This window comes from Stegostoma tigrinum, chromosome 1 (genome assembly GCF_030684315.1).
Source record: "Stegostoma tigrinum isolate sSteTig4 chromosome 1, sSteTig4.hap1, whole genome shotgun sequence".
In the NCBI taxonomy this organism is placed as follows: domain Eukaryota; kingdom Metazoa; phylum Chordata; class Chondrichthyes; order Orectolobiformes; family Stegostomatidae; genus Stegostoma; species Stegostoma tigrinum.
The window spans coordinates 53,252,437-53,276,474 of NC_081354.1; the positions used below are offsets into that span (position 1 = coordinate 53,252,437).

Here is a 24,038-nt window from a genome sequence, read left to right on the forward strand (position 1 = left end):
TTCTGCCTTCTTACATGGTTGAGTACTACCACTGAGCCATAGTTAAAACCCACAGGACTCGGATGATATTTTCAGAGACCCGTGCTTGTGAAGAATGTTGATGGATGTTTACCACAAATTGCTTGGTGTGTTGGGCACACATATAAGTGAGCTTTGCCAAAGTGTTCAAAGAGCATGGAACAGGTTTGCTGTAACATGTCAAGATTTTGTACAGAGCATAGAGATCTTTCTTTTTATGGGCCATAGTCATCTAGTCCCTCTTGGCAACTCCCAACACATGCAACGGAAGCTTAGATGGTTGCCATCCTGGCTATGACAGACCAGTGTGAAATATGCTTCTAGAGTGTGATTTGTTAATGTTATACAAATACCTGAGATTATCGGAGTTACAAAATTCCCTTTATTACAGAGTCAAAAGGAAATGAACTCAACTTGACCATCAGGAAGAGTTTTAAGGTTGAAAACGTTGGACCACTGACTATCTCAGTGATTTCGATGAACATTAATGGATACAGATGTCAAGGATTTGGGTTTCAAATTCTAAAATGTGAACCATTTGTGTTGGATGCTAATTCTTCACGTGAGATCAGTATTCTGTAAGTACAGATAATAAATGATGCCCAATGGTAGTGTTGACCTAAGAAGTGGTATAGTTGTACTGGAACAGTTTGATTAAGAGCACGGCAAATCTGGTGCACAACTATTCAGTACTGGTAACAGAATTTTTAGGTTATACTTTTGCTAGGTTGTCACCTAAGTTTTTTTTTGTTTAATCATTGGGTCAAAATCCTGAATTTCCCTACCTATTACGGGCAGCACGGTGGCTCAGTGGTTAGCACTGCAGCCTCACAGCGCCAGGGACCCGAGTTCGATTCCAGCCTCGGGTGACTGTATGCGTGGAGTTTGCACGTTCTCCCCATGTCTGCGTGGATTTCCTCCAGGTGCTCCGGTTTCCTCCCACAGTCCAAAGATGTGCAGGCTAGGTGGATCAGCCATGCTGAATTGCCCGTAGTGTTCAGGGGTATGTGGGTTTTAGGGGGATGGGTCTGGGTGGGTTGCTTCAAAGGGCAGTGTGGACCTGTTGGGCTGAAGAGCCTGTTTCCACACTGCAGGGAATCTAATTAACTCTGCGGCATAACTAGACTCCAAATACTGCTATGGTCAAGGAGGTAGCTCGCCAGCACCAGTTATGAATAGGCAATAAAAGCCAGGCAAGGCTAGTGATGCCCATAACCCACATACATTCTCAACATTTACTCGTTTCATTTCAAAAAAAGACTTGAACCTTCAATCCTTTGACTTAAAAGCAGGCGTGCTACTAATCATCTTATGGAATACTTAGAAACACAATGTCTGGTAAATATGAATGTGATGAAACGTGTTTGTAAATAAATATCATTTTCAGCATTCGGATTTTAAAATGTGCTTTAGGGAAGTTCTGAAAGTTGCTTTTAAAATTAGTCCTTCTGGAACAGTAACTCAGTCGAGTGAATGTCAGAGACCAGAGACCCCTGGTGAATTAATGGAAAATTATTGTTACTGTGTGGTTTATGACAAGTGGACTATACATTGAAGACAATTAGCTTGTTTTTGGCTCAGGATACTGCAGGATTGAATTTAGGTGAGAAAACTCAAAAGATTAAGAGGGTTTTTATAGATCCGTTTGGAGCAGATCTTACTGGTGTCTAAAGCAAATTCAGTTTCCCTCCAAAAAAACAAGTTCAGAGAAAGCAGAGTTATCTCAGTAGAAAACTTTTTAGTTTGTGAGACTTTGAAACCATTAGTGTTCGGTTAGATATCTGCAGATTATTGAAAACTAAGGAATTCTAAGTTCTCAGTTCTGGAAATATTCATGGAAAGAGACTAAACAGTTTGTGGGGAAATGGATAGAATCAGCTAAACTGAACTTAAATATTAGATAAAGAAGGGTCATTTATTTGGATTGAGTCTCTAATGAATAGTTTTTGAAAACTTGTGATTTCTGTTTGCTTTTTGTTTTAATATCTTTCAAGCTGTTCTGTGTTTAGATGATTTGTTTTCTGGTTTTCAGCTTTTGTGTAATTAACTATTGCTGTGTTGTTAAAGCAGCCTTCAGCCTTTTGTAACTATGTTTCAGTGAATGACCACCATGTTAGCAAAATAAAAACAAAAAACATGATCCTAGACATGTACAAAATGCACTGCGGAAATTCATCAAAGATCCTTAGAACCCTCCAGATCCACAACCACTTCCATCTAGAAGGGCAAGGTGCCCCAGATACATGGGAACAACACCACTTGCAAGTTCCCCTCCACACTTAATCCTTTCTTGGGAATATATTGCAGTTCCTTCTCTGCTGGGTCAAAATCCTGGAATTTCCTCCCTCAGTCAATCTACAGCATTTTGACTGTAGCAATTCAAGAAGGCAGTTCATCACGTCATGGCCAATTAGGGACAGGCGGTAAATTCTGTCTAACCAGCGATGTTCACATCTCTCAAGTGAATAGATAAAGGTTCCATTCTGGGATCTGGCATGTCTAGAGTGTCATCAATAGATCATTTAACAGTTGCAATCAATATTTAATTATACTGAACCAACGTCAAGTTATAATGGAATTACATTTTACCCCACCTGTAGTAAACCACAATAAGAACAGTTTCCCTAAATATTCTTAGAGGATTCCTGCCTTCTGACGCACGTTGCACTGTCATATTTCAAAAGGATTGTCTGACTTAGTTTTTTTCAAATGTCTCAAAAATAACCCCATTTGCAACTATTTTAAAATCTAAACTCTTAATTTTATCACTCTTCTTCATAATGTCCAGATACTTTATTTTGATGTAAGTTGTTCTCCTTGTGTTAATTTTTAGTCTTGCAATGTCCAGCTGTGCACTTATGACTTGCTGTTTTTTGTGACAATAAGATAGCTGAGAGTGTTTGTGTTATGACAAAAGCAAGATGCTGCAGTTGGAAATCTGAATTTCAAAGAGAATCTACTTGAGCCACTCAGCAGGTTGGCAGCACTGTGACTAATGGCATAGAATTAACATTATAGGTCAATAATCTCTCCTCAGAATTGGTGAATTGTTCTAATGGACACCCTGTAACCTAAAACATTAAGTTTGTTTTTTCTTGATAGACACTCCCTGTCCTGAGTATTTCCTGCATTTTCTCTTTATGTTCATGTTCTCATTGTTGGCTTGTTAATAATCATTGTGTTGTTTATAGTATACTTTTCAAGACATGCTTTGCTTGGAGATGATCTGAACTTCATAGAACAGCAAAATTGTGAACAGGGGCAAATTGATGGTGAAGACACTCTTCTTGATCACTTTCCCACCCAATAGCAGACATTAGTACTGACCTCAAAAATGGTTTGAGTACCAACTTTCCTAAATATAAGTCAGACGTGATAGTTGGAAGAACGGAATTTTCAAAAGATTGTAGTGGACCATATCTGTACTACTGTCTAGTTCCAGATGTAGATGCACTGCTTTTTCTCTTCAGATTTAAACCTGGTCAGTTTGGTCATATTATGTTACTTACTAAATTTGCCCCTTTTCCCTGCAGGTTTACACCAGATTTCACCACTTCCTGGGTGATTCGTGAATTGCAGCTTTTAACTGCAAGAGGCTTGCAGTTTGAGTTTACTCTGAATATGACTCTTCCACATCACCTGTTACCTCTTTGTGCAGATTTGGTGCCAGCACTAAGTTGGGAGCAACCATTCTGGATTGTCGTCTGTCTCTTTAGCTGGTCAGAAATTTAACATGAAATTCATGTATATTTGAAGTACAGTTTTAATGTGACAATAGTTACTATGAATTTATTGCTTTGAGTAATTGTTTCCTGTGTGATCTTGCAAAGAAAACTTACTTAAATATCTCAAGTACTTTATCTTTCCTCTATTTGTACTTTAATAGTTCTTAACCAAGTTACTGTCTGGAACTTTAATATTCACTTTGTATGTCGATTGTCTGAGTCTCGACACTCTTGTTTGCTTCTTGTGGAACATTGCTAGAAATTTAAGCATTCACATTTCTAGTGAATGAGGATTTCGTGCAGCCTTGTAGCTTTCAGAAACAGAAATTGCTGGAAAAGCTCAACAGGTCTAGCAGCATCCATGGAGGGAAAGCAGAATTAGTGTTTCGGTCTACTGACCATTCACTGAAGAAAGGTTACTGGACCCAAAACACTAATTCTGCTTTCCCTCCTCGCTGCCAGACCTGCTGAGTTTTTGAGCACTTTGTTTTTCTCCTGATTTCCAGCATACACAGATCATTTTTCATTTTGTCTTTGCATTAGCATTGGATCTGCAATTGACGAATTACTCATGGTTACTTTGCCAGTCCTGTCCCAAATCTGTTATTACCAGGATTCAAAAATGTTAGGGCACATGTTGCATGAATTGTTTTGCTAGGGCTGTGGTATATCAGAACCAGCAGGGATCCAGCTGAGACCAAAAGCTTGGGGGAATGTGATGTTTGGATGGCTGTTGAGGCCCAGGATTGGAATTTGTTGCCACTAAGCCAGTCAGGCAGGAGCCTCTGTCAGAGAAATTGCAGTTCCACCATGAGGAGAGGAAGAGGACAGATTGATGGACATATATATGTCCTCCAAGTCAGTTAAGTGAAACATGGCACTGTTGGGGGCAGCCAGGCAGACCCCAGTAAGGTGGGGAGTGAAATTACTGCGGGCAGGTCATACCATTGCTGTCAGGGGAACTCTTGGTGGATACAGTCCTAAAAGAAGGAATCTTGAATCTCTATCTGCAGATTCCTCGCTTTAACTGGCAGCCTACCCATGCAGCAGAGGATAAAATGCTATCAGACATAATGGGAACTGCAGATGCTGGAGAATCCAAGATAATAAAATGTGAGGCTGGATGAACACAGCGGGCCAAGCAGCATCTCAGGAGCACAAAAGCTGACGTTTCGGGCCTAGACCCATCAGAGGGTGAAGGGTCTAGGCCCGAAACGTCAGCTTTTGTGCTCCTGAGATGCTGCTTGGCCTGCTGTGTTCATCCAGCCTCACATTTTATTATCGAGGATAAAATGCTACTGGCAAAACGGGGAGGAAGGAAATGGGCTCCAGTAGGATTGTCTAGCCAGCATTAGCCAGTTTCCCCCCTCTCCTCCTCTGACCCTTCCCCTCCCAATAGTTATTACAATAGGCCCTATGAATTTCCAACCGCAGTGAATTTTTGGAGGTGAGTTGAACACTCCATAGAGCGAAGGGGGACATGCTGAGAACGTGCCCTCAAGAAACATTTTAGTGTTTTTTTTGTGTGTGATGTGTAAACTTTTTTTTTCTGAATTTCAATGTAAACTGAAACTTTAAGCTATGAGGGCCAGTTTTCTGCCGGTGTGTTGGCTCCAGTAGTGATCTAATTTTTTTTAACTAGTAAAGGAAATGGATTATTCTTAAGTTTCTTCTTAACTTTAAGGTGTAAAACCAAAAGTCATATATACCTGAAGCTTAAAAGTTTGCACAGTTCTTTTAAGAACAGTATCTGTTGAAGAGATGTGATTTGATCATTGGATGTTCTGGGGCTAAAGCTTTGCTTTGGGGTGCAAAGCCAATAGTAATGTTTCTTGTGCTGTGTGTCTGCAATTCATATCCATGAACTTAAATGGGAAGGAAGATCAGTCAGGTTGCATAGTATTCGCCTAAAATTGCACATGATCTCTGTTTCAGATTCCAATTCACCATTAAAGTACACCAGATTAATACAGCTTGGAGGTCTTTCGTTCATATTACAGTAATGCATTACCTGTAAATTGAAAACTTTTTTATTTATTTTTGTTATTGTCAATCTTATCACGTTTCTTTGTTTGTAGCTTGCTGCTAATTTGTGTCATCATTATGGCCTACCAACGTGCTCACTACATTTTAACAGAGTTTAGTCAATCTAGACAAAGGACATGCCAGGACGGAACTTCCATTAACACACTTGGCTCCACAACTTACAAGTAAGCTTTCTATAATCATTTTTCAGCAATAGTTTTATAGTGGAATGTGGCCTTTGTGGTGGCTTATTATTAAGTCACCTATTTGGTTTAAGTAATTGTAAAAGTATATACATGTGTAAGTCTTTTAAGTAAAATATATGCATGATAATGTTTAAATCGCCACAGGCAAGTCAATAATTAACATTTGTTTTTCTTATACAGACAGACAACCTTTAAAATGAATTCTGATGGTATAATTTTAATACTTCCCTTTTCATATTGACAGGTTAAGTCGAACAGGCTGTAAGACGTGCATTGGAGGCAATAATTCGCCAGATAGAGGAAAAGGAAGAGGGGCTCTACAGATGAACGGAACTTCTATCCGAACTCAAAATACCTCAAAACGGAGTCCTATTAACTCAAGCCATTGTTCAAAAAAGCTCAAATATTACAGCAAAAATAAATTGAATACATCTGCAAGCATTGGTTGTGAGACTAGTGAAGAATATCAGCAGACCAATGGTGGACCATTTTATAGTTCTAAAGAGCAGCCATCTTGCACTGAGAATCCTCCAAATACAAAGCTACGTGATGAAAGGTGTACACCATTTGCAGGAGACGATCTGGAAAAAGTAGAGGAAATTGTACAGGAGTGTGAAATTAAACCATTTTTTCTTGAAACTAAACCTACTACTGAGCATGCTGATCATGATTCTGTGACCTGTGTACTGTCAGAAGAAAGAAGTTCTGAGCTTCCTGTCCTTGTCCTTGACAATAAAGAATTGAATCACTACGAATCTTTCCAAACACAATCTCTAGATGATCACCTGGTGCTAGACGAAAGCTTCAGGACTGATGAAACACAAGTTGTGTCATCCACCACTATAGGTACCTCTATTTTCTGAATTATTCAGACTCGAAATGTATGCTTTTTCTAACAGTGATTTTAATGGCATCTTATTTTAATTGATGCTCATTCATGTGGCCCTGAATTAATGTAAAGCTGGTAATTTGGCCATACAGAAATTGAGTATTGCCGAAAGAAGACGCTTTTTGTCTGTCACACATTAGGATGATTCACAGGTCAGCTAATACGAAAGGAGAAAGGCATTTGTACCGTATGAGAAGCCGGTGCTGATTAATTTAGGCGTTGGAGACTACACCAGTTAATGATGACTAACAGTTCACTGTGAAGCTTGTTGAAATTATAAACCAGCAGATTAATTCTAGTGAAACATTGTTCTAGAAGGTGATTGAGAGAATGACTTGCCTATTATGTTGAGTGGAAACAGGTCCAGTGTGTACATATACTTTCCAACTGCACAGAACAGGGCTCTGTGTGTTAATACATGTAGCTTCTAGTACATGCAGGTGTGCCATATTCTAAGCCCAGCTGGTGCTCCTGATATGATTGTCAGTATAATTCTTTCACAGAGGATCATGTTGCAAATTGCAGAATCACATTTAATGTTGGACACTTGAGTTTTGCAAACATAGCTGGCTGGGAATGGTGAGTACCTTTATTACTGTTTGATATGATCCTCCAATCTTTGTGGCATATGGCCAATATACCTAGCATATAATCAGCACTGAAACTTATATACCATTCTTGTCAGTGTACACCACCTAAGTTCCTACTGTACAGTAGCAGTGTGAAAGAGTTAGCTGCACCCGATGCTTATACTTTTGAGATCTCCTGCCCTTCTAGGGGGTAATCTCAGGTTGACTGGGCACTTCTCAGACCAAATCCTTGCAAAGTGAAAATGCCTGGACCCTTCTTTGAATTTTTTGGAACCTCAAAAAAAAAAGTTAGTGTATGGTAGTGAAAGAATCTCAAGTATATTGACCAATGAGGATAGATTTATGTTAGACAGTAGTAGAGAACCTCCTGACCGAGTTCTGAACTAGTATATTAGGGAGTTCATTTGATTGCACTACTTCAAAGGTGAATTTGGCTGGAGAAGGGAATCCATTAAGGCATGTAAAGAAGTTAAAGCTTGGCAGTGAACTGTCAGTCATTGTTAACTGCTGAGTCAAAATACAGAACAGGATAGAGGGTGTGGTGTCATGGTGTGATGATGACAACTTCTGTCAATGCTGACTAAACGAAAGAACTAATCATTGACTTCAGAAAGAAAGGAGGAGGACATGCCCCCATGAGCAGAGGTTGAGTGTCAAGATCCTAGGAGTGACAATAACTGACAACCTGTTGTGTACTTCCCACGAAGATGCAATGGTCAAGAAGGCACAACACCTCTTCCTCAGGTGGCTTAGGAAATTCAGCCCGTCCAAAAGGACTCTGACCAAATTTTACAGCTGCACCTTGCTTACTGTGATCTGCCTGTACACTCAAACAAAGCTTTTCACTGTACTTGGCTACAGAACAATAAATCAAATCAAATCATCCATTGTGATACCCCTGCCAATCAATCAGCACTCTCCTCATGTACAGTGTTCCCTTTTCGTATTGCAAATTGTCCTGATGAGAGATAATATAAAGCTCCTATAAAATGTGTACATTTTCAAATGGCCTGAACCATTTGCAAACAGTGGCCAACATTAGATTTGATTCTAAAATTGCATAGCAATTGCTAGAACCTCAGTTCAGGGATAGGGGACACCACCATAAGAGGGCCCCTCCAGTTACATATAGACAGACCATGTACACATTCTCCACCTGTTTCACCTCAACAAAAGAAGTAATAGCCATTTGCTGATTCGTTTTCAAGGCAGTGTCTTGAACAGTCAGAATCATGCTGCCTTGTTTAAAGTTTTACCAAAGCTTGGCAGTTAATGTCAGTCATTGTTACCTGGTATCTTCTCCATGGCATAGCCTCTAGTGATCAGAGGCCACTTGCTAACCAGTCCCCACACTCATAGGGGAGAAGTGTTGCTTTTTCTTTACTCTGTTCCTTCTTACAGATTGTCTTGAGTGCAAGATGAAATGCTTTGACAAAACGCTTCATGTTCCAGTTTTAATAGGATTGGTAGTTTTGTTTTTATAAGGCAGTCAACCAGTTACGATGCTATTGCAAGAAGGACACTAGTTCCTAGTCTAAGGCTATTGCTTTGGTTTACAGATACTGTCGATGCTCTTTTATGCTTCTTCGACACCAGTGCCTACAAGAAAATAAAGCAGGCTAATGGCACTAAGCGCTCCATGTAGCGCTGGTGTTGGATAACGTAGTTCAGTGTAGGTTGAGCCAGATATACCTACGTGGCTCTAAACCACTTTCCAAATCCTTGAGAGGGAAGTTGAGCACCTGTTGCTGAGGCAGTTCTAAATAAAATCGCAATATAATGGCTCCACTCAAACATATCAAGTGAGCAACCAGGCATACTCTACCAGAGGAGGAAGTTCTATAAATTGAATCTCTCTGTTGAGGTAAACTGACTTGAATTGATTACAGCAATGATTTGGGTCCAGCAATTAGTCTTGAGGCTCTAAATTTGGGAAGCAAAATCAGCTGTGATTCCTGTTTGCCTTTCGGTGACTCCACCTCTTTTGTTCTTTCATGGAATGTGGCAAGACCACTACTGTGCCATCCCTAATTGCGCTTTAAGTGAACATTTTGCTATGCTATTTTAAAGAGTATTTAAAAGTTGGTCTCAGTGCTGTGGATCTGTCACATTTAGGCTAAATGAAATAAGTATGGCAGATTTCCTCCCCTGAGGATATGAATTAATCAGATGAGTTTTTAATGACTTGATGATTTCATGGTCACTTTTACCGAGAGTACCTTTTAATTCTGGACTAAATGGTCTTAATTTAAATTCCACCATTTGCAGTGAGATTTAAACCTACGTTCCCTAAAGCATTATTAGCCTGGAGATTTAGTGACTACATCATTAAACCACAGTTTCCCTTACTTGGAAATTCATTTAAGTGTTAAATGGATTCAGTCATCCTTTGGTGTATCTTCTTTCCACATTTCCTCTCATTTAGCCTGCACATATTCCACAATAAATCTTGCATGTGAATAGTACTTGAAGGAGGTGATGACTTTTTCAGGAGTGGTTGATAAACAGTAGTGAGAGTGATGGGGGGGAAAAAAGTAGTTTCAAATGCAAAATTTAGATGTGCTGCTTTGAGCTGTCAGGGTTTTTCTTTAAAGTTGTAATTCTGACCCTCAGATAATCCACAGCAAGAAACAATGGAGAAGATCAGTGAAAATGTGAAGACAGATAAACAGGTCCCTGATGCACCTCAAGAAAAAAATTGTGTGCCAGAGCTACAGAATATACTGCCTCCCTTGATAACACAGAAACTGTCCACAACTGAGGTAAGAGGCTTTAACTGTGTACAGAAAGGAACATCCTAGAATTCTTCAAAAATATTATGATGTGTGCGTTTTCTGATTCTGAAGCATTTTCATGGTTGCACCTACCCTAAAACTCTGTTCTTCTCAAAATGCCCAATGCACAGATAGGGTTTTGGAAGCACCCGCAGCAAGCATTTCTTGACCAAAATGGACTTATGTTGGGGAGAGGATCTGCCAGTAGTACAGATCGTAAATTCTCCTCAAGCACCCGTATTACTGATAGATGGTCCTTTGCACTATACTGATTTCTCTTAATTGTTCAACCCTAAGTTAAATTCTTGGCCAGCCTTGCTTTATTGATGCCATTTGGGCCTCTAACTCAGACGATCTTGCATGTCAAGCTCTCTAATGACCGGACACGTAATCTAAGCATCGGCTCCAGTGAGTGGTACCTTGATTGCTCTTTCAGGTAGTTTTAAAAGCACTCATGGCACTGTTGCAGATATGGGTGTACTCCAGATGTTCTGCCTAACATTTATGTCTCAACAAACATTTTTAAAAAAAAAATTATTTCATTATTGCTACTGGATCATGCCTTGCTCACATCAGCTTTTCCACTTTAGTGTCTACGTTCGAAAGCATTACACTCATTGAAGTAACACAATGTGGAGCTGGGGGAACACAGCAGGCCAGGCAGAAACAGAGGAGCAGGAAGGTTGACATTTCAGGTCGGGACCCTTCTTCAGCTTTTCTTTAGCTCTGCTGCCTGCCTGCTGCGTTCCTCCAGCTCCACATTTGTTATCTCTGACTCCAGCATCTGCAGTTCTAACTTTCTCTCACTCACTGAAGTGCTTTGCCACATTTCTTTTAGGATTTGAAAGACTCTGCAATAAATGTGAGACCATGCAGGTGTGCATGCTGAATGGATAGAGATAGAGGAAGCTGATGTGCTGAAAATTTTGTCAAACATTAAGATTGACGAGTTGCCAGGCCCGGACCAGATTTGTCCTCGGCTGCTTTGGGAAGCGAGAAATGAAATTGCTTCGCCACTTGCGAAGATCTTTGCATCCTCGCTCTCCACTGGAGTCGTACCTGAGGACTGGAGAGAGGCAAATGTAATTCCTCTCTTCAAGAAAGGAAATAGGGAAATCCCTGGCAATTACAGACCAGTAAGTCTCACGTCTGTCGTCTGCAAGGTGTTAGAAAGGATTCTGAGGGATAGGATTTATGACCATCTGGAAGAGCATGCCTTGATCAAATACAGTCAACACGGCTTTGTGAGGGGTAGGTCATGCCTCACAAACCTTATCGAGTTCTTTGAGGATGTGACTAGAAAAGTTGATGAGGGTCGAGCTGTGGATGTGGTGTATATGGACTTCAGTAAGGCATTTGATAAGGTTCCCCATGGTAGGCTCATTCAGAAGGTCAGGAGGAATGGGATACAAGGGAACTTAGCTGCTTGGATACAGAATTGGCTGGCCAACAGAAGACAGCGAGTGGTAGTAGAAGGAAAATATTCTGCCTGGAAGTCAGTGGTGAGTGGGATTCCACAGGGCTCTGTCCTTGGGCCTCTACTGTTTGTAATTTTTATTAATGACTTGGATGAGGGGATTGAAGGATGGGTCAGCAAGTTTGCAGACGACACAAAGGTCGGAGGTGTCATTGACAGTATAGAGGGCTGTTGTAGGCTACAGCGGGACATTGACAGGATGCAGAGATGGACTGAGAGGTGGCAGATGGAGTTCAACCTGGATAAATGCGAGGTGATGCATTTTGTAAGGTCGAATTTGAAAGCTGAGTACAGGATTAAGGATAGGATTCTTGGCAGTGTGGAGGAACAGAGGGATCTTGGTGTGCAGATACATAGATCCCTCAAAATGGCCACCCAAGTGGACAGGGTTGTTAAGAGAGCATATGGTGTTTTGGCTTTCATTAACAGGGGGATTGAGTTTAAGAGTCGTGAGATCTTGTTGCAGCTCTATAAAACTTTGGTTAGACCGCACTTGGAATACTGTGTCCAGTTCTGGTCGCCGTATTATAGGAAAGATGTGGATGCTTTGGAGAGGGTTCAGAGGAGGTTTACCAGGATGCTGCCTGGACTGGAGGGCTTATCTTACGAAGAGAGGTTGACTGAGCTCGGACTTTTTTCATTGGAGAAAAGGAGGAGGAGAGGGGACCTAATTGAGGTATACGAGATAATGAGAGGCATAGATAGAGTTGATAACCAGAGACTATTTCCCAGGGCAGAAATGGCTAGCACAAGGGGTCATAGTTTTAAGCTGGTTGGAGGAATGTATAAAGGGGAGGCCAGAGGCGGGTTCTTTACACAGAGAGTTGTGAGAGCATGGAATGCGTTGCCAGCAGCAGTTGTGGAAGCAAGGTCATTGGGGACATTTAAGAGACTGCTGGACATGCATATGGTCACAGAAATTTGAGGGTGCATACATGAGGATCAATGGTCGGCACAACATTGTGGGCTGAAGGGCCTGTTCTGTGCTGTACTGTTCTATGTTCTATGTTCTATTTGTTTCTCCTTGCATAGTGCACATGTTCAGCCTTTGAGAACCAGCATGCTTCAGATCCACACACTGACATCAGCCTGATCTGACTGTGATCAGTAGGCTTTGCAGTTGCATCTAATGTTTTTAGCACTTGGTTTTAGTCCTGATGTGGATTTGTTTCTCACTTCTCATGAAGTGCAAATTAGTAGACAGCTACACAAGTGTAACTGGTTTAATGTAATATAGTTTGAAAGCTATGGCATTGATGGTTCTGACAAAGATAAGATTGTCTGTCTGATTTTAAGTCAATTTTTGATGAAATTATAGAATGCTAATATCATTTTATAATAAATCTTTCACAACTTTTTGAATAATTCAATCAGCATAAGACACCATTGGACAAGGTTAAACAGAAAAGACAAGTGAAAGGCGAAGTTGCAATTCGTAATAAATGGAAGGGAAGAAAGCCATGTGGGAAAAACAATGTTTCTCTGAGGTAAGTATGAAATTTCTCACAATGCTTTAAAGATATAATGGAACAAATTATATTCATGGCCTACATAAATATCGCTAATGCCTCTCGATAGATTAGGCTACTGGCAACTCATAAATGCTGTGTTTAGCCTGGCACCACAACTCAGTTGTACCAAGCCATTACAGAAAATTCAAAAAGGAGTTACAACCAAATGGACTATCCAGCATAAGTCTAGGCACCAGAATTGGCAATGGCATGCCCAGCCCTGTTGACACTGAAAATTCATTCTTAGTGTCAAAATTGTCATTGAGCGATAATTTAGCAACAGCTTGTATTAGTTGTACTCCAAGTCTTGCCTTGCAAACAACGTCCCAGCACTGTCACTCATTCCCATGCGATTCTATCATATGAAGTAAGAGAGGAGTAGACCACTCAGCTTCACAGGCTGCTTCATCCCATTGGCAGAACAGACCTCCCAGATGTGGTATGAAGTTGGGAAAGAGTGTGTTTTCTCAATAGTGACTCAGGACCACTTGAAAACTTCTGGCATCAGGGCAAATGTGGCATGGAGACCTGATTATTGTCTCAGCCCCAGCCTAAGCTGATGAAACAAGATGCATCCATGTTAAAACACTACTTGGAATAAGATTGCAAGGGTCAAAAATGCACTGTGGGTCGTGAGTACAAGATTTTTCCAGTTGTAAATCAGTTTTTGATAAAATCATAGGTTTATTATAAAATGATATTTTCTGTCACAACGTTTTGAATAATTCTATCAGCAAAAGGCACCGTTGGACAAGGTTAAACAGAAAAGAGACGCTCACCAAGGGTTTCAGATGTGTTGCTATTGACCAAGCTGGCTGAATCTTGATAGCTACTAGACTCAAATAAATAAGGAGGAAAAACCTACTTGCCCTCATTCTCATCAATCTACCTGTTACTGATCTATCTCTTTTTGACGGTACGAGTAGGAGTGTCCACCTGTCCAACGTTGTGAAGATGCTGTTATCTTCACTCTGAGGATACTTTTCATTGTTCTGTGTTAGTGTCACTATGATAAGTGGGATGCATTCAAAACAAATCCAACAGCTTGTATCTAGCTTTGAGTTAAGGCACCTTACTGATGGACTAAAATACAGAATTGCTTTCTTAATAACACTGAAGTCCTTGAACTCAGAATGAACTGCATTGGTTCTGGAAGGTAGTTGGCCACTATCTTCTCCAGGGCAGTCAGGATAGGCTGGTCTAGCTGAGAATGCATACATCCTGTGAGAGTCCTTTTAACGAAAAAGGCATGATGCTAGATCTGACAGTGACTGGATGAATCAATTGTCTACTATATCCGTTCAAATTTGTTCTTTGGACTTGGAGATTGAGGGTTGACCGGGAGAAATGACTAGGTTGAGAGAGTGAGTTTTATTAGGGACTCTATAGCACACAAAGAATCCATTCAACTTACTGGGTTGATACTAACTTTATAGGGTAGTCTAATTAGTTCCAGGTTTGACCCACCGCCTCATTATGCCAATAACCTTGCAAGTTTATTTCGCTTATTATCATCTGATTTCCTTTTGAAATGAGTCGCTTCTACTACTTTCACAGCCAATAATCTAATACCATTGCCCAATGCCTATGCTGAAGTCCAATAAGATGTAGATTGTAAACTATTTAGGATTTTGACATCTAACGTTTATAGTAAGAATAAAACTTTTATTTGCCTTGTTATGATTGTGCTAAGAACTGGCGAAACTTCAAGCTTCATCTTTTTCTAGGTCAACTGATCAGATAGGTGATGTGCACAGTGAGAGAAACTACAATTGCAGACAAAAGGAAGATGCATTTCAGGACCAGTCTAGGAAGGTGTGGCAGTGTGGTAAAAAAAAGGCTAACACCCATACAAAACCAGACATTTATCTTAAAGAGGCAGAAAGTGGTAACTATGCAGCTTCTTTGCATTTTATTGTTTGTTTTTGCAATTCTTGTATCAACTTAGGCCAGTTGAATACAGCTCTCATAATGGGACGGTTGAGTAATGACAACAATGACCATTAGGCCATAAGATACAGGAACAGAAGTAGACCATTCAGCCAACAGGTCTCCTCACTTTTCAGTGAGATCATGGCTGATCTGATGATCTTTGAGTCTAATTTTTTTCCATCTAATCTTTGATTTTTCTTATTGATCAAAAATCTGTCAAACTTGAAAAATCTTAATTACCCAGTCTTGACGGTTCTGTGGTAGAGTTCTGTAGATTGGCAATTTTATTGTGATTGGAAATATTTGCTATTACCATATCACATTCCTATTTTACAGATTGTGCCAGTACAATTGACAGCTAACTTATAGTACCCTAAGGTGTATTGAAAACCTATTATTTCATTGCACTGATTTTTTTAAAATGTAGATTTCTTCATGTGAAACGCTACAAGCTTTAAATCTTCATTTGTTAAAATGTGTTTTGCTTAATATTTCTCTAATGTGTGTTGTTTCTTTTCTCCATTTTATTTGGAGACTGCTGTTCAAACTGGAAGATGCTGTTCAGGAAAATGCGTTCTGGTGAATCCAGCTCTGATTCTGGAAGTTCGTCAGACAGTGTGAAAGCAAGCCGTGATAGCTGGGGAAGCTGGAGCAGTAGCAGTTCTGAGGGAGAGAAGGATCAAAATATCAATGCAAAATTGCACTTTGTATCATCTGCTGCTCAGAGTAAGTGAATGCTTTAAAGCAAAGTCCTACACATTAACTATAATTCAAAACTGGATTCCACAATGGACGTAATGCCTGTTGGAATTAGGTTCAAATCATGAGGATTTTCCATCAAAAACTTACCTAACTGCAAGCACCTGGATATGGGGGGTTTCCCCTGCTGTCCAAAAGTATGTTTGCACTACTTGAGAAAGTGGAAATATGAGTGACAGGGAGATATGCATTCAGCTTGAGCCTTTCTTCGCAAGCTTTACAATATTGTTGCTGGTTCAGTTCTTCTTAGTCTATGAATCAGAGCGTGTGGACTCTTGTTGATCTGTTTGAGTATGCTGTTCAACCTTGTATCTGACTCACGACCAGAATGGTTACTGCTGCACAAAACAATCATTTCTGTCTTTTGCCTGGAATTGTGCATGTGCTACCTCAAGATTTATTGTTATAATTTCTTCAATTATGGTGTCTCATTCTCCATAAGCTGATAATTGGTCCAAAACACTTATGCATGTCCTGTATGGCTCAAAGTCCCAGTGGCTTCTAGTGTATATCCTCAATGGGATCAGGTCCTCCAAAAGTTAACTTTGTCTACATGGATTGCCCTATTGATTTTTGCAATTTCCTTCAACCTTGTATCAAGTGCCAGACCCATTCCTTTGGTTCAAGCCCTCTCTATGCTTTGATGCCTTCACCTGCCTTGGTCCTACTTGAAAAATTCCCTTCCTAAAACCTCTTGCCTGTCATCTCTCTCCATCTTTCAAAAACTTTGAACAACCCAGCTCAGATAATAAAATGTGAGGCTGGATGAACACAGCAGGCCCCGGCAGCATCTCAGGAGCACAAAAGCTGACGTTTCGGGCATAGACCCTTCATCAGAGAGGGGGATGGGGTGAGGGTTCTGGAATAAACAGGGAGAGAGGGAGAGGCGGACCGAAGATGGAGAGAAAAGAAGATAGGTGGAGAGGAGAGTATAGGTGGGGAGATAGGGAGGGGATAGGTCAGTCCAGGGAAGACGGACAGGTCAAGGAGGTGGGATGAGGTTAGTAGGTAGGAGATGATGGAGGCGCGGCTTGGGGTGGGAGGAAGGGATGGGTGAGAGGAAGAACAGGTTAGGGAGGCAGAGACAGGTTGGACTGGTTTTGGGATGCAGTGGGGGGAGGGGACGAACTGGGCTGGTTGTGTGGTGCAGTGGCGGGAGGGGACGAACTGGGCTGGTTTTGGGATGCGGTGGGGGAAGGGGATATTTTGAAGCTGGTGAAGTCCACATTGATACCATTGGGCTGCAGGGTTCCCAAGCGGAATATGAGTTGCTGTTCCTGCAACCTTCGGATGGCATCATTGTGGCACTGCAGGAGGCCCATGATAGACATGTCGTCTGAAGAATGGGAGGGTGAGTGGAAATGGTTTGCGACTGGGAGGTGCAGTTGTTTATTGCGAACTGAGCGGAGGTGTTCTGCAAAGCGGTCCCCAAGCCTCTGCTTGGTTTCCCCAATGTAGAGGAAGCCACACCGGGCACATTGGATGCAGTATACCACATTGGCAGATGTGCAGGTGAACCTCTGCTTAATGTGGAAAGTCATCATGGGGCCTGGGATAGGGGTGAGGGAGGAGGTGTGGGGGCAAGTGTAGCATTTCCTGCGGTTGCAGGGGAAGGTGCTGGGTGTGGTGGGGTTGGAGGGCAGTGTGGAGCGAACAAGGGAGTCACGGAGAGAGTGGTCTCTCCAGAAAGCAGACAGGGGTGGGGATGGAAAAATGTCTTGGGTGGTGGGGTCGGATTGTAGATGGCAGAAGTGTCGGAGGATGATGCGTTGTATCCGGAGGTTGGTGGGGTGGTGTGTGAGAACGAGGGGGATCCTCTTTGGGCGGTTGTGGCAGGGGCGGGGTGTGAGGGATGTGTTGTGGGAAATGCGGGAGACGCGGTCAAGGGCGTTCTCGACCACTGTGGGGGGGAAAGTTGCGGTCCTTGAAGAACTTGGACATCTGGAACGTGCGGGAGTGGAATGCCTCATCGTGGGAGCAGATGTGGCGGAGGAATTGGGAATAGGGGAATGAATTTTTGCAGGAGGGTGGGTGGGAGGAGGTGTATTCTAGGTAGCTGTGGGAGTCGGTGGGCTTGAAATGGACATCAGTTACAAGCTGGTTGCCTGAGATGGAGACTGAGAGATCCAGGAAGGTGAGGGATGTGCTGGAGATGGCCCAGGTGAACTGAAGGTTGGGGTGGAAGGTGTTGGTGAAGTGGATGAACTGTTCGAGCTCCTCTGGGGAGCAAGAGGTGGCGCCGATACAGTCATCAATGTAACGGAGGAAGAGGTGGGGTTTGGGGCCTGTGTAGGTGCGGAAGAGGGACTGTTCCACGTAACCTACAAAGAGGCAGGCATAGCTGGGGCCCATGCGGGTGCCCTTGGCCACCCCCTTAGTCTGTAGGAAGTGGGAGGAATCGAAAGAGAAGTTGTTGAGGGTGAGGACGAGTTCGGCTAGGTGGATGAGGGTGTCAATGGAGGGGGACTGTTCGGGCCTGTGGGACAGGAAGAAGCGGAGGGCCTTGCGGCCATCTGCATGCGGAATGCAGGTGTATAGGGACTGGACGTCCATGGTGAAAATGAGGTGTTGGGGGCCAGGGAATTGGAAGTCCTGGAGGAGGTGGAGGGCGTGGGTGGTGTCACGGACGTAGGTGGGGAGTTCCTAGACCAAAGGGGAGAAAATGGAGTCCAGATAGGTGGAGATGAGTTCAGTGGGGCAGGAGCAGGCTGAGACGATGGGTCGACCAGGGCAGGCAGGTTTGTGGATTTTGGGAAGGAGATAGAAAAGGGCCGTGCGGGGTTGTTGCCAGGGAATTGGAAGTCCTGGAGGAGGTGGAGACCCAGCTCCTTTCTTTTTGGGTACCCCAACAAGTCTTTTCTTTCCTGCTTTACTGTCCCTTTGCTTACATCTATTTGTAATGCAGTGTGAAATACTTTACAAATGTTGATCCTAGACTTATTCATCTGTAATGCAAAGCTATATTTATAAAGTGTTATCCTTTGGAAACTAAGCCTACTAGGTCAGGTAAAGGACACCTGCATTTACTGCATTTTAAAATTTCACTTATTTACTTTAGAGGAGAGGATTTTCCGGCAGACTACTTCAATTTATAGCGCACCTTTACAAGAGCATCACAGTTCGGGCAATAGAAGGTAACTATTAATATCACTTGTTAAAATAAAAGCCCCGTGATATATTATAGCACGCAGTTTGAATTTTATATTTCCTTTCTATTTTGTAAAAGGTTTGTTCATTTCAGCCACTCTACCAATAACAACATATGCTTAAGAGGTGATGCACAGCATTCGGCTCCCCCTGACAAAAACCAATGTCCCACTTTTGCTGCGGTAGCTGCGGGTTTAAAGAAAAGTCCAGGTAAGAAACAGATTGTAGGTTGGAACGGAATCAGTAAATTAAAAGCAGTTAATTGTTAAATGCTTTAGCCTTGTGAAGAAAAGCGCAGCTTTTGATATTCAACCTGAAAGAAAACTGAAGTTGTGTGCTTAAAGATAAAAGAAGCTGTGTTGCCTTGCTGATGGTGTATCCATGCCTGTGCTAATACTTTGACAAGCATTGAAGAAGTTGTGGTCATTTGCTTATACATGAGAGATTTATCCTACAGTAGGAACTTTGTAATTCTGAAATAGAACCATGGATAATTTATTGTATTCAACCTATTGTGCCTGCACTGGCTCAATAAACTAGTTGCCTGTTTCAACATCTGAACATCTGATCTATAGAGTTAGTGTTCTTTTTAAATGAGTTGAGGGTTTCTGCATCCATCACCAAATTCCAGGTGCCCACTGCCACCCTTTGAGTAGAAAAGTTGTTCTCCATGGCCTCTGAAACGACATTGTACCTTCGTCAAGGTAAAATCATTCACTGTAATTCCAGGAGCCCATAGGGCTGCACCCTCATTGAGTTTAACCTGAGGGTTGCCGCTCTTTAGCCAAGAGGGAATGATGAGGAAGCATAACCTTTGTGGTGACCTCAGCTACTATGGGAATTAAACTGCGCTGTTGGCATCATGCTGCATCTCATACCAGCTGTCCAACCAACTGAGCAACTCAACCTTGTAATCTTTCTGACAATCATCATAAATCTGTGCCTGTGGTAGTTGACCTGTCTGTTAAGGGAAACAGGTCTTCCCTGTCCACTGTATCCTAATCCCTCATTATTTTGTACACCTCACTAGCCTTCTATTCTAAGGAAAGCAACCCTAATCTATTCAACCTTTCGTTATAGCTACAGTTTTCAATCCCTGATAGCATTCTTGTAAATTTTCTTGGCATTCTCTCTGAAGCAGTTATGTCCTTTCTGTGAATTGGTGACCTTATCTGTATACATAAGTCTAGCTGTGACCTAACCTCTGTTATTATAGAATTCAAGCATTATTCCCTGCTTTTGTGTTTAATACCTCCCCTAATGAAGGAAAACCTCTCATCTGCCACCTCTACCACCATATCTATTTCTCCTACCTTCAGGGATTTGTCAACACACAGCCCAAGGTTTCACTTCTTTGAGTTCTCTCAATGCTCTCCTATTTATTTTGTATTCCTCCTTTTGCCATCTCCAAATACATAATCTGGATTGAATTCCATTTGTATCAGTGATAATGGGAACTGCAGATGCTGGAGAATCCAAGATAACACTGCTGGAAGATATCAAATGCTGGTAGAGAGGACGATAAAGTGGCAAATAGAATTCAAGATAACAAAGTGTGGCGCTGGATGAACACAGCAGGCCAAGTAGCATCTCAGGAGCACAAAAGCTGATGTTTTGGGCCTAGACCCTCATTCAGAGAGGGGGATGGAACGTGGACTTCACAAGCTTCAAAATCTCCCCTTCCCCTACTGCATCCCAAAACGAGCCTAGTTTCTCTCCCCCCCCCCCCCCCCCCCCACCCCACTGCATCCCAAAACCAGCCCAGCTTGTCACTGCTTCCCTAACCTGTTCTTCCTCTCACCCATCCCTTCCTCCCACCTCAAGCCACACCTCCATTTCCTACCTACCAGCTCATCCCGCCTCCTTGACCTCTCCATCTTCCCTGGACTGACCTATCCCCCCTCTACCTCCCCACCTATACTCTCCTCTCTACCTATCTTGTTTTCTCTCTATCTTCGGTCCGCCTCCCCCTCTCTCCCTATTTATTCCAGTTCCCTCTCCCCATCCCCCTCTCTGATGAAGGGTCTAGGCCTGAAACATCAGCTTTTGTGCTCCTGAGATGCTGCTTGGCCTGCTGTGTTCATCCAGCTCCACACTTTGTTATCTTGAATTCCATTTGCCACTTTATCATCCTCTCTACCAGCATTTTATATCTTCCAGCAGTGTGTGTTTGTCATCAGGTCACTTGAAGGTTTGAATGCTTAACAACTTATATTTATCATGTGCTGTTAACCCTGTCACAGTCATCCTGTTCGATATCAACCACATGGTCTAAGTGTTCAAATTTCCCAATTATGCCTTCCACATTTAAGTTTAAAACATTAAAATAAACTACAAACAGCAAGGAACCCAAAACTAAGTCCTGCAGAACATTATTTTTGCGAATGAAAAGCAGTTTGTATTTATCGGCCATTATCCCTTCCTCCTGACACCTGAGCCAGTTTTGGACCCAACTCACCACATTCCCCTGGGTATCGTGGATTTTAACCTCCTTTTAACAGTCTGCATGGGACCTTGTCAAATGTCTTAATGAAATCTTCTTCAATCCTCTTTATTTCCTTAAAAAAATCCAATTGTTAGCGATGCATGATGTTCCTTTAACAAAACCGTGCTCAGTTTTCCTGATTTCTTTCTTGGAAAGGCAAGAATTAATCAATCCTATGTCACTATTCATTCTGAGATAACAAGGTGTAGAGCTGAATGAACACAGCAGGCCAAGCAGCATCGGGAGCAGGAAAGCTGACGTTTCGGGTCTGGATGCTTCTTCAGAAAATGCTTTTGCTCCTCTGTTGCTTGGCCTGCTGTGTTCATCCAGCTCTACACCTTGTTATCTCAGATTCTCCAGCATCGGCAGTTCCCACTATCTTGTTATTCATTCTAGTAGTTTGGCTACCACCCAGGTCAGATTGACTAGTCTGTAATTACTTGGTCATGCCTTGCACCTTTTATGAATAATAGTATAATGTGTTCTGGTCTCTTGTCTGGTAACTGTCTTTGGCTAATATCATCCTTTGGACCAATGTACAATTTGCTAAGCCCCTTTACCCAGCTGACTAAAAGTTTAATTTTAAGCTGCTGAAATTGATGTTAATGAGTCAGTGTGGATCTCAAATTGGGATTAGCAGACTTACTACTACCTTAGCCCGAATTGTTTTGCTGTGACATTCGCAGGCCTACCCCTTGGTGACCAAAGTGCCAATCTGTCTTGGATATTTGGCTCCTTTTTACTAAGCAGTTTAGGATACTTTGAAACAGGGATGAGTAGGTGCAGAACAACCTTCTCTCCTTTAGGATAACAAATCAGGGTATCAGTGTGCTAAGTGCGTCAGTGTAATAATCTGGAGAGTTATTTCATGTTTTTCTTGATCCCGGAGTGCTCAGATGAACTCTGCAAAGATATTGATGGCTACTGCCCATCTGAGTTTGACCCCCCCATAGATTTTTTTTTAATCTTTAGAACAGACCATCAGTGCATTTGGTAACTCCGTAATGGCAGACTTTCCACAAGACACCCACTTCGTACCAACAACTTGCCAGTGAGTTAGAAATGATTGCTGTCTCAAATGGGGCTCCTAGTTGGTCAGTCGGTATAAATCATCTACATCCTTACAGTTTGACTTAGTGTTGTGTCAGGCATCTGTCCATATATTGGGAAATATAAGCAACTTATGGGATTTAAAATCTAGGCCTGCTTAAAAGGCTGCATGGACAACTCCTGTTCCTAGTCATTGCTCTGCTTGGAGCTGAAGAAAATCTGAATATCGAAGTTTGATTTGGAGTTTTGTTATTTTTTTTCATGAGTACGAATGAAACTTTTGTTTTTGTTTTGAATGTGACATTCTCCCTCTCATTACTTGCAATTTTTAGGTCTTTACACAACTGTAAATGGTCAGTGTTTAAAAACCATTCCTTCTGCAAATAATTTGGCATATCACTCAAGGAATGGTTTGCAGATTGAGCCACAGCCAAGATCAGCTGCTGATTACAGGTATTTCCATTCTGTAAATATCTATGACCAAAGAGTCACACTGTCATTTTTATTGTCAGCAACTTTGACTTTTTTTGCATAGATACGCAACCTTGGCCTATTTTCAGAATGCTCCAGCTTTGATCTGAGGACATCTTTAATCTGTTTGTTCCTTTGAAAATTTAATTGAGCTGGTAGACATAAGCACCACCATTCGCCAATTCAAATTCTGTTCTATATTATGCTGTTTAACACTAGTTGTATTGATCTTGCATTAGGCAATATTAATAAGAAATGCTGCCCATCATATTTGAAAATTATTGTATCCAGGAAGTGTGATCCAAATTCTATCATGTGGAAGGGTACCATTAGCTTCCTGCCCAGGCATACTGACCAAAGAAGAATGTAGTTCTTTGGCTTAAAGTAGATTCATTGAAATAATAAAGTAAATGAAAAGATCATTACCATTTCGCAATTGCTTTAACCTAGAAAATGCAAATAATTTTTAAAAATGCAGTAGATTTTCACTTATTTTTTGGATTGTTTAATTTAATGTGGGTATGTTAATCTTAAATAAAGGTAACTGAAACTTTACCTCTTTAAAGTTCTCTTCACAATGTTTGGGGAGTCAATGCACAGTACCATGATGATTAAAAAAGCAATGGATAGTGCATAACTGCACTTCTAGTGTATATTCCTGGCAGACAGGGCTCTCAGTGGGAATGCAGGCCTGTAAAATCACCTCATGACTTTGACTTTCTGTCAACTGTGTCCCATTTTTATAATAAATGGTGAGTAGTTACTTTGCTGTGACTGGTTTTTGCATGCTTGTGGAGAAATGTTAAATGGCCATCTGAATTTCTTCTTTCATCAGTTATTGCAGTGTTGACTGCAAGTTTAAGTGGCAATGTGAATCCTCTTGCATTGTACTTGTTACTTAAAATGAATTTTAAAAATTTGGTTTTATCTGTAAATTGGTGCATGTATTAATTTTTAAAAATATTTTGAACTATCTTCC

General features: G+C 41.6%; 1 protein-coding gene across 2 annotated transcripts in view; it reads left to right on the forward strand.

Annotated features, from left to right (window-relative positions):
• Positions 1 to 24,038, forward strand: part of tmem131l (transmembrane 131 like) — a 158,504-nt gene that overhangs the window by 129,103 nt on the left and 5,363 nt on the right. Inside the window, exons 22-32 of one of the 2 annotated variants that reach the window (XM_059645409.1) lie at positions 410 to 596; positions 3,552 to 3,737; positions 5,822 to 5,953; positions 6,219 to 6,820; positions 10,067 to 10,215; positions 13,079 to 13,191; positions 14,943 to 15,103; positions 15,682 to 15,873; positions 18,965 to 19,040; positions 19,133 to 19,263; positions 22,921 to 23,041. In XM_059645409.1, coding sequence (XP_059501392.1) covers positions 410 to 596; positions 3,552 to 3,737; positions 5,822 to 5,953; positions 6,219 to 6,820; positions 10,067 to 10,215; positions 13,079 to 13,191; positions 14,943 to 15,103; positions 15,682 to 15,873; positions 18,965 to 19,040; positions 19,133 to 19,263; positions 22,921 to 23,041 — 2,050 coding nt within the window. Of the gene's footprint in view, positions 1 to 409; positions 597 to 3,551; positions 3,738 to 5,821; positions 5,954 to 6,218; positions 6,821 to 10,066; positions 10,216 to 13,078; positions 13,192 to 14,942; positions 15,104 to 15,681; positions 15,874 to 18,964; positions 19,041 to 19,132; positions 19,264 to 22,920; positions 23,042 to 24,038 lie in introns of those variants that run through there. The other variant, XM_059645410.1, reaches the window with a different exon arrangement.